The following is a 16,105-nucleotide window of genomic DNA, read 5'->3' on the forward strand; positions in this document are numbered from 1 at the left end:
AGGTCTTAACTCATTCTCTTTCTATGCCACAATGTGGAATGCACTCCCAACAGATGTAAAAGTAAGTGTATCTCTATCCTCCTTCAAAACCGCTCTAAAACAACACCTCCAAGCAACTTCAACCCTTTACTAGAACCCTCCCCCCTTCACATCCCATCTCCCCGGATTGTAAATAAACAAATGTAAATAATCAAATGTATTTCTAATGTATATACTTGTTCTTATGCTATCTGAACTCACTATGTTCTCTGCTCGCTGTAATTATCCTACTAAGTAAGACCTACACTGTTTCAATGTCCATTTCTCTGTTGATGCAACTGTTGATGACTGAAGTGCTGATATCAACCAATAATGTACATAATTCAATGTATATACTCTGATGATTAACTTGTGTGATGACTGTATTATGCTGATAGTAAACATGTGTACCATGAATTGATTTATGTGGACCCCGACTTAAACAAGTTGAAAAACTTATTCGGGTGTTACTATTTAGTGGTCAATTGTACGGAATATGTACTCTACTGTGCAATCTACTAATTAAAGTTTCAATCAATCAGGGATTGAATCTCTACTAAGGCTGGATGATATGGTCCAAAAATTATCCCGATTAATATTTTCATATCATCCGATCTCAAATAATATATATATATATTTTTTTTAAATAAAGCGTTTTATATGCTAACAGCTGACAACTGTCATTTTGTTCACATCTATGATTGTGGTTACTAGAGGTGCAACAGTATAGGTAATCCATGCTACGGTCCGTGCATGGTTTAAGGGCCACGGATTTGCTTCTTCAACGGTACATTTTGTAGGGGTAAAAAGAACACATTTTTTTCCCTTTCAAAGTTATTGGGGTTTTTAGCGAGTCATCACAAACATTCTGCAAAAAAGTATCATTGGTGTAGTGAATAATACTATAAGACTTGTATTTCAAGTTATCTTTTACTACACAACACTTTCAAAGAGTACATTATTATTTGCATTCTTGAATTACTTTTATACACCAATGCTTCTCACCAGTGCTTTGGCAAACAACAAGCGGTGACCTAGATTGTGGAGTTTTTAAAACTCGTATTCTGCATCTAATTTTACATTAATACATTAAAGTGCAGTATTTGGACGTGTAGGATTATACCATGCATCGTTAAAGTACCAATTATTGTCACACACACACACTAGGTGTGGTGAAATGTGTCCTCTGCATTTAACGCATCCCCTTGATCACCCCCTGGGAAGTGAGGGGAGCAGTGGGCAGCAGCGGTGCCTCGCCCGGGAATCATTTATGGTAATTTAACCCCCAATTCCAATCCTTGATGCTGAGTGCCAAGCAGGGAGGCAATGGGTTCCATTTTTTTTTTTTTTTTAAGTCTTTGGTAAGACTCGGCCGGGGTTTGAAAATCCCAACCTACCGATTTCAGGGCGGACACTCTAACCACTAGGCCACTGAGTAGTTGCTTCCCTACAGTTTTTACTACTGCGGTAACTTCTAACAGACTATTCCCCCATGTCTGATAAAGGAAAAATGCTAACAGCTGATCACTGTGATCGAATTCTAATCGCGATCAACGATCACAACCATATAAACGCCTGGCCCCAAATCTCTACTTCTGTTAAGAACGACTGCAAAATGAGCCATAATTGGGTCAAAAAACATTGCGAATACCAATACCTTGATAAAGAAGGTGAGAAACACTATTCATTCAAGAAATAACTTGTACAAAAGTGGTAGGGTCCTTTTTCCACTCAGTTTATAGAACTTTATATTTGAAAAAATGTGGGCGTTTGAAACTGATTCATTAGATTTTCATATTTTTAATGGGGAAAATGCTACCATTGGCTCTCAGTTTATAAAACTATAAATATTATCTATAAATATGTTGTATTAATATTTGTGGGTCTCTGGAACGGATCAATTAATTTGCATAATTTTGTATGGGGAAATTTTGCTTTGATTTTGCAACAATTCGGTGTTTGTTGGACCTTTTGGAAGGTATTAACTCAATTGAGGTACTGTTGTAGTTTTAATGTAACTTTGAGACATTATGAAAATATAAAATAACACTAGGACACTCAACACAAAATGATGTGACTTTAATAAAAACAGATGGTCAAATGTTATTGAAGCAAATGATGTTAAGCTTTAGGTTTGAAATAATTTCAATTAGTTAAGAAACAATTAAGGATTCCATTGCTGTCAAAATGAATGAGATTAATCCATCATCATTATTATAGTTTTATTAATTTAATTGCAAGTGCCTTGTTTGTATGTGCTTGCCGCTGGTAGATAATCCGAAATGTATTTGTTCTTAATGTGCCACTACAATAAAAGTATATTGAACTCAATATTGATTTGTAGGGGTGCTGAACAAAAATCTAGATTTATGTTATTGACGATTCCAAATATAAATATATATATAATATATATATATATTTTTAAATGTTTTCTGCACATACTCACTGCGCTATACAGTACATCCTACATCAGCAGCCAAGTCGAGCTTTTGAAACCTGTTTTGAAAAGATTTTAATATAATTTTAATACTAAACGATAAATTGGCAGAATTGATTTGAATTAAGAATTGTGTTCAATCGAATTGTGAGTTGTTGCAAGGTTCACATCCCTCTTAATTTGTAGGTATGTAAATCTTACAACAACTCAAGTCAATTGGATTCAGGTTCTTAGTGAAGATTCCTCTTGGCTGCTGGCGTGTTATGTCTACACACAGCGAGTAAGCACATACAGTGTCTTAAAAAAAAAAAACATTTTAAAAAATGTATACAATGTTTTTTTTTTTTTTTCTTCAAATCAATACTTGAAAACTATGAATCAATTTAGAATCGGGTAAATAAGAAAAACCTTTCGATGAGCAATTTTTTCCAGCACCCTTATTACCTATATAAAAAATGTTGACAATTAACCCATGTGCACTGATATTAAAAAAATCTAAATGTATAATCATCTTACATTGGGGTGAACATGGTGTTTAAGTCTGTATTTATGTCTTTCTGGCCATATCTTCTTATACTTTTTTCAGACAAATGTGAACACCACACCATGGCGGTCGGACAGCAAAGCCCTTGATGTCAACGCGTCCACAGAGTCGCCGACATCTGTGATGGAGCTGATTGCGGCCAGCGACATCATCTCCACAGCAAACCACGTGTACGTTTTATTTGCTGCTGTGGGTTTTGTCTCAGGCTGCTTCCTGCTCTACAGCTTCGCTCACACCCACCGAGTACAGCGGCGTCTGGCCTGGTTTGACTGCCTGCTGTGGGTCTTCTGCGGTCTCCAGCTGCTTCTGGTGCTGCTCTCGCTCTACAACGTGGTACACAGACCTCACAGCCTGCAGACGAGCGTTTTGGGCTGCGCCGCGCTCTCCTTCACCATCAACACCTGCTATCTCTGCGGCCTGTTCGTCTTGGCGCTGATGGCTTACATCATAGCTCTCGACCCACCGTCCAACACACTGCTGAGGAGGCCCGGTGTCTGCGTGGCCGTAGTGGTCTTCACCTCTACTTTGATCTCCGTGCTGCTGGCTGCCACCCGAGGACCCGGTGAAAAACTTCACCAGAACACAGACTGCTTTATGGATCCGCTCCATGCTGGCGTTTATGCAGTTGCTAAGTTGTGCCTAGCTTTTCTCATTCCTTATGTTCTCAAACTAGGACTTGTGGTATGTGGCTGTGTGCGACAAAGCAAATCAAACAGCCGATTTCTCTCTGGCTCTGAAGAAGGCCCGGTGTTCCTGGCGGTGACTGCGGTGTCGCTACTCTGCCACCTGTTCTACATGGTGGTGCTTGTGCAAGGAGCACAGCTGCAGGAGGGTAAGCTGAGTCATCGGCAGCGAGCGTTTGTGAGCGTCGCTGAACTGGTGTTCTTCTCTGCGAGCAGCGGCAGCCTGATACTTGTGCCGCTCATGCACAGGCCGAGCCGGGAAAGGATAGGCGGACTGCTCAGGCGGCTGAGTGACTGCTGCACACGTTCTGTGCACACTCAGGCGAACAGAAACATCATCACGCCACACATTGAGATCACGGACACCCTGCAGGACATCGAGTCGTAAAGCGTTCTTCTGATGAAGAATCTCAGAGAGGTTCAGATAAACAGATGGTCAGGACATGGCCTGGGACACAATTAATAACTCGATCCAAATATTCTGAACTCCTGTCTTAATACCAGAGTTGTACTGCCTGGAAGATTTTCTGTAGCTCAACTTATCATGTGGTAGTCTCAGACTAGTATAAACTAAAACAACAGCCCCTCTGCTGGTTTTAGTCAAGAAGTACGCTCCATTTTTCCGCAATTGTTTCCTTACGCGAATCAACAATTAATTCCAGACAATAATCTGAAATCTAGTCAATTTACCGTTAGTTTACATGTACATTTTTGAAGGCATATCGCCGATTAGAGCATGAATCAGTTGTTTACAAAGTCAGCTGGTTGACCTTTTTATTCAAATTTATGAGATACTGGACTTTTTTTCTAATTGTTAACTGCAATCAAGTATTAAGAAATAAATTAATTTGTCACATATTTCAGTCCGTATGAAGTGAATATAGAAAATAAGATGGCTATGGATATATTCTCATTCATCCAGGTAATTGTATACTCAGGGCATTCAATAGATCGCAACTTGACTCTTCACTTTGTCTAAACGGGGTTATATTATGATTTTTTTCTACATTTACAACACTTCCTTGTAGTATGCATAACATGTAATGGTGGTTCTTTCTTCCAAATGTTGCATTGATTAGGTTTTACAGACCATCTTCAAACCGCTTTCTGATAGTCTCTTCAGATTGTTCCGTTTTTTGGGTGTGTCATGGTTTGGTGATCATTGCGCGCAGCGTGACCCCTAGGATGCAGAGATAGCAGACGACGTGCAGGTGAAAGTATATTTATTGGCAACAGGAAAGTGCAAAGGAAGCAAGTAGAATGATCCAGCACTGTGTGCAGGGCAGGCTGGCTTATAAAATTGGCAACAGGTAACAGGTGTGTCTTGAGTGTCAATCAGAGAGAGATGAGAGAGGCAGCTCTCAGGACAAAGGTGCAGTGAAAGGAAAAAGCACAAAACACAGGAAAACACAAACATGACCAAACTGTCAGAAGCAGTCCTGACAGGGTGGTCTTATTTACATGTCTCCACTTCAACTGCGTCTTCTCCCTGTCGGCCATGTTGTAGTTTTTAGCGCTTGCATATGGAGTCTACTGACGGATATAAGTTAGAACTATACGGTGATTTGTATTAGAAGTGGCAGCATGTGCGAGCCAGTGTGCCCCACAACAAGAGGAGCGAAAAAAATAAGGAGCTTATTGACTACAGTGCGGACTACAATGGCGGACTCGCGCAAAGCTCTTTGGGTAAAACTTTTCCATAAATCAGTGACGGGCCGTGCATTTCACTCTCCAAGGTTTCTCATAGTCAGCATTGTCACTGGCGTCCCACTGGATGTGAATTCTCCCTGCCCACTGGGTGTGAGTTTTCCTTGCCCTTTTGTGGGTTCTTCCGAGGATGTTGTAGTCGTAATGATTTGTGCAGTCCTTTGAGACATTTGTGATTTGGGGCTATATAAATAAACATTGATTGATTGATTGACTCGTAGGCCGACTTTAATAATAATACCATCATTTATGTCACCACATGACCGCGGCTGGAGAAATACTATACAGAAACACATTTGCGCACTACCGGGTATTGAATCACCTTAATAGTGTATGAAACAGGCTATTTTCCGGCGCATTTGTAAAAATCAATAAACCTGCATCAGTAATTAAAACAACTCCACGTAGTACTGTCAATATTAAAATAATTGTAAAAACAATAAACGTGAAAAAATAAATATATACAATGTTGGAACTCACGATTTGCAGCACCCATCGGAAGCCGTGAGACAGTGTACATAGTTGGTTGAGTCGATTGGAAGTGGTAGTCAAACCATTTCACCGGCTGGGACAAACAGGTTAGCTAGCTCAGGGGTTGGCCGACCTCGTCTCACGAGATGTAGTTTCTCTTGAAATGTACGTCTTCAAAATGGCCTAGATCATAAATCATGCCTTTCACCTTGCTAATAGAAAGATGAGGATGTATTTCAAAAAATTGGAACACTTTGACAGTCGATTTAGACCCGTAAAGGCGAGAACGACACAAAAAGACACTTGGGTTTCACCCCGTTTTAATTTTCGAGGATTATGAGTCATTCTTCATCTAAACGGGATCATATCAACATTCTATAAATCTGCATTCTAATGACAGCAGACCTCGTACAGTTAGTGATTTTTTATTACGTTTGTTTGCTCACATTAAGTCTGAAGTGAATTTTAATCAGTGATGTTGATGAAAGCAAATGTGATGCGTTTTTTAAATAAATGCGCTGCGTATCCTTAATAAGAAAAATACACAAATATTAAATATTATAAAGGTGCCTGTTACTATATTACATATAAACTTCCATCATGTATATAAAACCTTAATGAAGGTGATTGGATGTGTTTTAAGAGCATTATAGGCAGAATAGAGCGACCATTGTAAGCATACTATTAAATGCATTTATTTACTAGTTAAAATGCATTAAAAAAAAAGAAAAACATGTGTTCTTGTCTTGCATTAGGATTATGAATGATAGGCAAAATTCCCCAAAAAGGTGCAGCCTGATACACAAAGATGTTTTTATCTGTGACAGGTCCAACACAAAGATAAGATGTGTGGTGTGCTATGGTAATATCAGCACAGCACACCCCACACATAACTCCTCTCTCCACCACCTGAGTCAGCCTCAAGTCCTATAAGACCAAAATCTCACGTGAACAAACATGATCTAACAAAATCAAAGTAGAACCATAGCAACCACTGTAGCAACCACAGTAATATCAAACAACATAGAAGAAGAGATATGAGAGGAGAGAATGATGGTGACTACTATTTAAAAGGGGACATATGAAGAATTGACTTACAAATGTTACAAAGTTAAACACTTGTGTTAAACTATGTATCAAACCATAAAATTCCTGCTTTTTGGCGTAAGCTTGCACGCAGTTTTGTGGGGTTTTACATTCTAGCTGCGTTTTGACGTCGCAGTGTGGTGGAAGCACTTATCCAAATATTAAGTCAAGCTCTCAGCCAGAGGGGGATGAACTTTTCTCCCCCTGCTTCAGGCTGAGGAAACACAAAAAAGTTAGGATAAAATATAATTTTCATCTAATCGTGGCATGTGCATAACATACGTGCAACATGGAATGACATTATTGCTAATAAAATCAGTTTTTATATTTATTCACTCTCTGAATCGATTGGCAAGTGTGCAATTTTACCTAATGTTGTGACCGGGTAAATCTATAAATTTATGAAGTTTAATTTTGACCGCGTATGGAAAAAAAATAGCAGCAATGATTCCAAGATAAATATTTTAACAGTGAACATTTTCAAAAGATATATTGAGAACATTTTGGAGAGGGTGGGGCGTGGTTTCATTTGCAATCTACGAACGGCTATAAAAGTAAAAAAAACAAGGTTATAAAAATGATTTAGGAAGCATCGGTGGTTCCCACAGACATGAGGAGTTTGAACGTGATTGTCCTTTTTGGAGACAATTATTTGGACGCATTCAGTCTTAACTAGGAATGGGTATTGTTTACATTTTAACTACTTTACTTACTACTTTAAAAAACGGCGCTAGTGCTTGAACATTGCTGAAAAGAGTACCAGTACTTAAAGATAGGAGCCATTAAATTTTTATGGAATTTTGTGACATTCAAGTTGAACAAACTTGTAAATGAAATGATATAAATTAAATGATAAAGTAATACATTTAAAAATAACATCTACAACAGATTGTAATAATTATTGAAGGAATACAGAACAAAGACAACGTGCAAAAAAACACTTGCTTGTGGATACTCAAAATGCTGCGGTTTGCAAATGCAACCTCACCCGCCATAACTGTCATTGGTGCATGACGACGAAGTAATATGTTGTTCGCGTGGCTACTAACTAGCCTAGTGCAGCGCTGCGAGCGGTGTCATGAGGGCTGTTGTTGTCGTGCTCAGCGTCAGACTGTGTGTACTTCTGTCAGGACGCTAGATTACTTCCAAGATGTTACATGAACAATACCACCACCAAGCACTTGTTGGAACGGGGTTTCGGTGCCCATACCTACTCTTAACACACCTCAGACCACAAGACAATCTTTTAGACATAACTTCCTAGCCATTGACTCGAATCTGAGCACTAGTGCCAAGGCCCAAACAAGAACGGTCTCTGTGCTATAGTAGTGTAAAAAACAACTGTTACGATGCAAAGAAGCGACATCTATAGAAACGCCATCAGCAGTTATTAGAATGGAATCCCTCTCGTTAGCAGTGAGGTATAATCTGTGACAAAACGATCACTATAAAGTGACCGCTACCAGCAAAATATTAGTCTTTGGAATGGAACCACCATATTTAGCCTTCTGTTTAGTTGTAATAACGGCACAAAGAAATAACCCAAAAACATGACCAAGCGTGTTGCCAAATTGGTGAAAAAATTTGAGCGAATTTCTGCTAGACTGCACCATAATGCAGATGAATAAGTCTAACGCTAGGCATGTTAAAATAGTATCCAAACGGCCGCCATTTAGTCAGGAAAATATGGAGAAACTGCTAATGATGTGTTTGACCGAGAAGTACCTGAGTACGATAATAGAGAAGTACACTCTCCAAGGTAAAAACTGTACTTTATCATTACATTACTTCATAAAACTACTGTATTTCTTTGAAGTACATTCTATTGTATTGTTTTTTTTCTGACAATAAAAAACTCAGTGCCCAGCAAAAGAATTTCCATAAACAAATTTCAAACACAAACGTACTGGAAAAAAAAGTTGAAAATGTGAAAAAAAACAAAACCTTTGGTCGTAGACTATCCATCCCATCCATTTTCTACCGCTTATTCCCTTTTGGGGTTGCGGGGGGTGCTGGCGCCCATAGACTAATGTACTTTAAATGCCCTTTTCTAACAAGTATTGGAGAAACATTATCTGTGAAGAATGGATAAAGGTTACTTTACATTTGCGAGCCTTCCCACAAATTCCGACCAGGACATACTAACAACAGGTACTTGTTGATACAACACACACAGAACGATGAACAATGACGTCTCCTTTCTGTGATCAATTAAACACTGCACTCTCTGCACTATCCATAGCTGTTCAAGTGATGTGTTCAAGTACACGTCGTAACTGAGTGTTACATAAATATGCTTTCAAAAATTATTTGTACATAATACTTCATGCTGGCAAACAAATTTTTCATCCACCAGGCCAGTCACTCAATCATCATTACACATCTTTACAAATGATTTTATATTATTGGGGTTGTCCCGATTTAATACCAATGTTGAACACGAATCATACACGAACACGAAGCCACAGGTATTTTTCCCAAGAAAATTTGTGATATAAACCTTGTCTAAAGCATCCACCTCTATAATGTGAACACTTATTTTCCCCTCTTGAATGTTTTTTTTTTTTTTTTAAACTTAGTAAAGTGACCACCAGTATCAAAAGTTGCAGCAAAGATATTGACAGATGGAGTCCATGATGCAGACACAATTGTTACTGAACTTTCTAATATGCTTCTGCCAGGGAGAGTTTACATCTACAGGTAATATGCGACTAGAATTATTTATATTGACAAATTTGTTTTAGACTGCGATATTGTTCAATTAGGTACCGGTACACTTATTACTAGAGATGTCCGGTAATGGCTTTTTTGCCGATATCCGATATTGTCCAACTCTTAATTACCGATTCTGATATCAACCAATACCGATATATACAGTTGTGGAATTAACACATTACTATGCCTAATTTTCTTGTGATTCCCCGCTGGATGCATTAAACAGCGTAACACGGTTTTCCAACATTAATAAACTTAAGGTGTGGAAAAAAAATTACAACATGGCACTGCCATATTTATTATTGAAGTCACAAAGTGCATTATTTTTTTTAACATGCCTCAAAACAGCAGCTTGGAGTTTGGGACAAGCTGTCCCTGAGAGAGCATTAGGAGGTTGAGGTGGGCGAGGTTGAGGTGGGAGGGGCAGGGAGTAGCGGGGGGTGTATATTGTAGCATCCTGGAAGAGTTATTGCTGCAAGGGGTTCTGGGTATTTGTTCTGTTGTGTTTATGTTGTGTTACGGTGCCGATGTTCTCCCAAAATGTGTTTGTCATTCTTGTTTAGTGTGGGTTCACAGTGTGGCGCATATTTGTAACAGTATTAAAGTTGTTATACGGCCACCCTCAGTGTGACCTGTATGGCTGTTGACCAAGTATACTTGCATTACTTGTGTGTGTGATCGGGCTGGCACGCAAAGGCAGTGCCTTTAAGGTTTATTGGATCTCTGAACTTCTCCCAACGTGTGTGTACCATTTCATACAGCGGCGTTTTAAAAAGTCATAAATTTTACTTTTTGAAACTGATACCAATAATTTATTATATCACATTTTAAAGCATTTATCGGACGATAATATATGACATCTGTACTTATTACTATGTCTTGCTTGTGTGCTATTGTGTTCTTTGCTGCTCGCTCGTAATGGCCTGTAGCCTACCATACTTACCTTTTGTAAAGGACTTACTAATGTACAAGAAAATACCAAATTTGTACATTTGATATCCATATGAGACAGGAACACCACTAATTTATGTAGTTTATGGTTAAAGGCCTACTGAAATGAAATGTTCTTATTTAAACGGGGATAGCAGGTCCATTCAATGTGTCATACTTGATCATTTCGTGATATTGCCATATTTTTGCTGAAAGGATTTTGTAGAGAACATCGACAATAAAGTTCGCAACTTTTGGTCGCTAACAGAAAAGCCCTGCCTTTACCGGAAGTTGCAGACGATGACGTCACCCGTTGATGGCGTCTCACATCCTCACATTGTTTTTAATGGAAGCCTTCAAGAAAAAGAGCTATTTGGACCGAGAAAACGACAATTTCCCCATTAATTTGAGCGAAGATGAAAGATTCGTGTTTGAGGATATTGATAGCGACGGACTAGAAAAAAAAAAAAACTGCGATTGCATTGGGACGGATTCAGATGTTTTTAGACACATTTACTAGGATAATTCTGGGAAATCCCTTATCTTTCTATTGTGTTGCTAGTGTTTGTTTTAGTGAGTTAAATAGTACCTGATAGTCGGAGGGATGTGTCCACGGGTGTCTTGAGGCCAGTGTCTGATGGAAGTCGACGGCAGCCGTACAGACGGCACAAGCTCAGCTGATCTTCGGTAAGTGGTGACTTTTTTACCACAATTTTCTCACCGAAAACTGCTGGTTGACATTTGGTCGGGATCCATGTTCGCTTGACCGCTCTGATCCATAATAAAGTTTCACCTCCGGGAATTTTAAACAAGGAATCACCGTGTGTTTGTGTGGCAAAAGGCTAAAGCTTCCCAACTCCATCTTACTACTTTGACTTCTACATCATTAATTGAACAAATTGCAAAATATTCAGCAACACAGATGTCCAAAATACTGTGTATTTATGCAGTTAAAGCAGACGACTTTTAGCTGTGTGTGTGCGCAGCGCTAATATTTCCTAACAGTCCCTGACATCACGCATACACGTCAGCATTCCGCGACGTTTTCAACAGGACACTTCGTGGGAAATTTAAAATTGCAATTTAGCAAACTAAAATGGCCGTATTGGCATGTGTTGCAATCTTAATATTTCTTCATTGATATATAAACTTTCAGACTGCATGGTCGGTAGTAGTGGGTTTCAGTAGGCCTTTAATATTCTAAGAGTAAGTTGTACATACCTCCTCTGTCGTCTCGGCTTTAGGTGTTTTTTGTTTTGCTTTATTCTCTTGTTTTAGCTCCACCGCAATAGTGTCTTCTGGAAGTTGAACTGGAGTCTCCTGCACAAGAAAAAAAAGACGTTTGAAAAAAGTACTTCACAATAACAAAGGACTAGTGACCCGTTCTACTCACCTCTACTTCCATCTTTTCCCTTTTGACTCTCTTTACTTTATTATTTCCCTCACAAACATTATTTATGTCAGCTGGAGGCAACGTCTTCCTCTTTGGAGGCTTCTGTTGTTGTTTGTCTTTAGCCATGAGATAGCTTCAGTCCTGCTGTAAGAAATGGAAGTATATACAAGTCCTATGCAGTTTTACTATGCTTCTCTATATTAGTGATGGCAACAATGTCAATAAACTGAATTAATAAAAATGAAACAGAACCCATTTTACTTATCACAAAGTTTGTAGGTCGCTGATTTCCTGGGACATAAATGCGTCGACACACAAAAAGTATCGATGAAATAAACATATTTTAAGTTGTTAAAGAAGTAATTTACTTACCGAGTGAAATCAGCTGAAGAGAACACGTTTCCGAGCATGCGCTTCTAACCGGATGTTACGACTATTCTATCTGCTTTGTGATTGGTCAAACCCTTTTGACTGCTACGTATGATCGCAGATCTTTTCTAAAAACTTTATTTTAATACCAGTGTAGTACAGACATTCAACAATTAAAATAACGACTATCAGGTATTTTCTACAGAAACAAAAAAAAATGTTACACAAATATAAAGGAAAAACAAACGACAATATTGATAAAAATAAAGAAAAAATAAAATAAATATGGTGTATAAAATGTTTTTTGTTTTTTTTCATGGTAATAAATCATATCCATGCTAACCTGAATAAAATAAGTCTATTGACTGCACTGACAGGACTCAAATTTAGTCGGGTTTTGTTCTTTATTAATACACACATGTATCTACAACAGTGCTATCTTTCGGTAGGAGGTATGAACTGCACATAGTATATACTATACCACAGTGGTTCTCAACCTTTTTTCAGTGATGTGCCCCTTGTGAACATTTTTTTTAATTCAAGTAACCCCTAATCAGGGCAAAGCATTTTTGGTTGAAGAAAAGAGATAAAGAAGTAAAATACAGCACTATGTCATCAGTTTCTGATTTATTAAATTGTATAACAGTGCTCATTTGTAGTGGTCTTCCTTGTACTATTTGGAAAAAATATATATAAAAATAACTAGTGATTCAATTCTAAATAAAGATGTCTACACATAGAAGTAATCATCAACTTAAAGTGCCCTCTTTGGGGATTGTAATAGAGATCCATCTGGATTCATGAACTTAAGTCTAAATATTTCTTCAGAAAAAAAAAAAAAAATATCATCAATATTTATGGAACATGTCCACAAAAAATCTAGCTGTCAACACTGAATATTGCATTGTTGCATTTCTTTTCACAGTTTATGAACTTACATTCATATTTTGGTGAAGTGTTATTCCATAAATATATTTATAAAGGATTTTTGAATTGTTGCTATTTTTAGAATGTTTTGAAAAAATCTCACGTACCCTTTGGCATACTTTCAAGTACTCCCAGGGATACGCGTACCCCCATTTGAGAACCACTGGTATACCATACCATGCCAACTTTATTTATAAAGCCCTTTAAAAACAACCACAGTTGAAGAACAAAGGGCTGTACACCACAAAGAAATAGAGACAAAGGACTGACTAAACCAGTAAAATTTAAAACAGAAGTAAAATACACATTGAAAAAGCAAATACGAATCACCATAAGAAAAAAATGTTAGATAAAAATCAGTTAAAAAGTTAAAAACAGTTTAAAAAGTTAAAAAGTTCAAAGTCTCATATCTCTAGTATCAGTACAAAACTATCTCACCAGCCATAGATGCCTGTTACAGACTGTGAGGTGGGGGTGGGGGGGGGGGGGGGGGAGATCAGCCTGTGCCACTGGAAAGGGGGTCCAAGGGAAAAAAAACAACTCATGGCCCATAGCACACAAACATGTGTGTAAGAAGGAAACATCAAAGGATACAAAGGACATTAAATACATTAAAAGGGCAGAGCTGGTGCAGCCAGCTGCCACTCCAGCAGTGCCACTTCTACACAGCCACAGAAGTAAAACGAAAAATAATCAACCAATAATATACTTTGCGCAGACACAATTGCACCATGCATAGACAAGCGACCAAACAAAAGCATTATGTCAACACCCTTATCCACTGTGGCGGCCACCGCGTTGTTCCACGTCATCATCTGCTGGGGTGGAGGGAGCAGGGACAGGAGTAGACCCAACAAAGCAACAAAGCCACCCACCAACTCTCGGCCAGTGTCCAGTCCGCATGGATGACCGAGGATGCGTCCAAGGAGACCGCAGCGTCCGATACACGCTCATTCAGCCAAGTACACCGTGAAGGAAACCCTTCCGTCCTGGCGCCCAACTCCAAGCTCCGCAGCCCTGTCTTTTCATCTACATCTCCTCCAGTCTCTCTAAACGGACTCCGGTGTGGCGGAGGCCCAGCAGCTGATCCCCACGGCCAAAAGGCTTCCGGGAGGAAGATCCAGAAGCCCAGAAAAAGCACTGCAGAAGTCACGAAAGTGCCACCAATTGTCGCAAAGCCCCAAAGGGTGCCGAATCAAAAGGCAAAAAAAAAAAAAACACATGAAAACAAGGGGGAAACACCAGAAACACCAAAGTATGACACTAAAGCACAGAGCTCCTGCCACCAGCAGCCACTACAGCTGGGCCATCTTGAAGAAAAAAAAAAGAACGACTGGTTAACAAGATCAGCACCTCCAATTCCGAGTCCATGGTTCTCTCCCGGAAAAGTGTGGCGTGCCATCTCCGGGTTGGGGAGGAGACCCTGCCCCATGTGAAGGAGTTTCAAGTACCTTGTATCTTGTTCAGGAGTGAGGGAAGAGTGGATCGTGGTATTGACAGGCGGATCGGTGCGGCATCTTCAGTAATACAGACGCTGTATCGGTCTGTTCTGGAAGAAGGAGCTGAGTCGGAAGGCAAAGCTCTCAATTTACCAGTCAATCTACATTCCCATCCTTATCTATTGTCATAACTTTGGTTATTACCAAAAGGACAAGATCACGGGTATGAGCTTCCGAAATGAGTTTCCTCCGTCAGGAAGCGTGGTTCTCCTTTAGAGATCGGGTGAGAAGCTCTGTCGTCCCAGAGGAACTCGAAGTAAAGCCGTTGCTCCTACACATCGAGAGAAGCCAGATGAGGTGATTTGACCAGGATGCCCCCCAAACGCCTCCGTGGGGAGGTGTTTAGGACACGTCTAACCCAGGACACGTTTGGAAGACCCAGGACACGTTGGGAAGACTATGTCTCCCGACTGGCCTGGGAACGCCTCCGGATCCCCCAGCAGGAGTGGCTGGGGAAAGGGAAGTCTGGGTTTCCCTGCTTAGGCTGGTGCCCCCGCGACCCAACCTCGGATAAGCGGAAGGTGGATGGATGGTTAAGAAGATCTGGGTAAATTGTCGATGTTTATAATTTAATATATTCTTATTGTTTTACATTTCTAGTTGTGGCGCACGTTGGGCAATCAATACATGCCACCATTTATGAAAATGTGTTGCTGGGGTGTTATATAAAAAGGAAACAATGTACAGTAGAAATGTATGCACTTTACTTATGTTCTTGTGGGAAACAGTTGTTATGCACAATCTAAAAAATACCAGTCACATTTTAGAAAAAGTATTTTTAATTTCATTTAAACAAGCTCTGCTTCTTCCAACCCCTTTTCGAACATGTTGAATAGAGGAACATGAAATTGTGATGTTGTATGTTTGCATGTTTGAAATAAACTCAACCTCAAAACTCTCTAAAAGTGTATGATCACTTGTTCCAAAATGCATTGTCTGAAAGCAGCTGAGCTCAAGCGACCCCAAAAGGGACAAGTGGTAAAAAATGGATGGATGGGCATTGTCTGACGTTATCCTCTTTACAGCCAGGTGGAGACGCTGTTCGGCGCATACTACATGGCAGACGATCATGAGCTACATTAAATTGGACAGTATTCCTCAAAATACGTTATTTATGCCCTCCCGGTACGACGTTTTGACACAATTTGGAGCGCGTTGAGTTTAACATTCGGATGGCTGATAACGGTACACTAAACATCTCGTATGAAAAAAATAAAAATAAACAGTATCTACTTTAAGAATAGAATAGACTTTATTGTCATTATATTTGCATATGACGAGATTAAAGACTCCAATTTACGGTGCGGTAGTGGGAACAGATATGGG

The 16,105-nt window shown here is 39.4% G+C and overlaps 2 protein-coding genes across 7 annotated transcripts in view; one reads left to right on the forward strand and one right to left on the reverse strand.

Annotated features, from left to right (window-relative positions):
* Window positions 1–6,537, forward strand: part of LOC133558108 (uncharacterized) — a 10,074-nt gene extending 3,537 nt beyond the window's left edge. The window contains exons 2-3 of one of the 2 annotated variants that reach the window (XM_061909236.1): window positions 3,042–3,831; window positions 3,899–4,036. In XM_061909236.1, the coding sequence (XP_061765220.1) occupies window positions 3,042–3,831; window positions 3,899–3,909 (801 nt within the window). In that variant the 3' untranslated portion in view covers window positions 3,910–4,036. Of the gene's footprint in view, window positions 1–3,041 lie in introns of both variants that reach the window. The other variant, XM_061909235.1, reaches the window with a different exon arrangement.
* The window catches only part of LOC133558112 (uncharacterized protein C7orf50), a 27,910-nt gene extending 15,449 nt beyond the window's left edge, over window positions 1–12,461 (reverse strand). The window contains exons 1-3 of one of the 5 annotated variants that reach the window (XM_061909239.1): window positions 12,357–12,461; window positions 11,985–12,128; window positions 11,813–11,911 (exon numbers count right to left, since the gene is read on the reverse strand). In XM_061909239.1, the coding sequence (XP_061765223.1) occupies window positions 11,813–11,911; window positions 11,985–12,110 (225 nt within the window). In that variant the 5' untranslated portion in view covers window positions 12,111–12,128; window positions 12,357–12,461. Of the gene's footprint in view, window positions 1–11,812; window positions 11,912–11,984; window positions 12,129–12,236 lie in introns of all 5 variants that reach the window. The other 4 variants (XM_061909241.1, XM_061909240.1, XM_061909244.1 and 1 more) reach the window with 4 other exon arrangements.
* Window positions 12,462–16,105: the final 3,644 nt, after the last annotated feature.

Source organism: Nerophis ophidion, linkage group LG08 (assembly GCF_033978795.1).
Source record: "Nerophis ophidion isolate RoL-2023_Sa linkage group LG08, RoL_Noph_v1.0, whole genome shotgun sequence".
In the NCBI taxonomy this organism is placed as follows: Eukaryota; Metazoa; Chordata; class Actinopteri; order Syngnathiformes; family Syngnathidae; genus Nerophis; species Nerophis ophidion.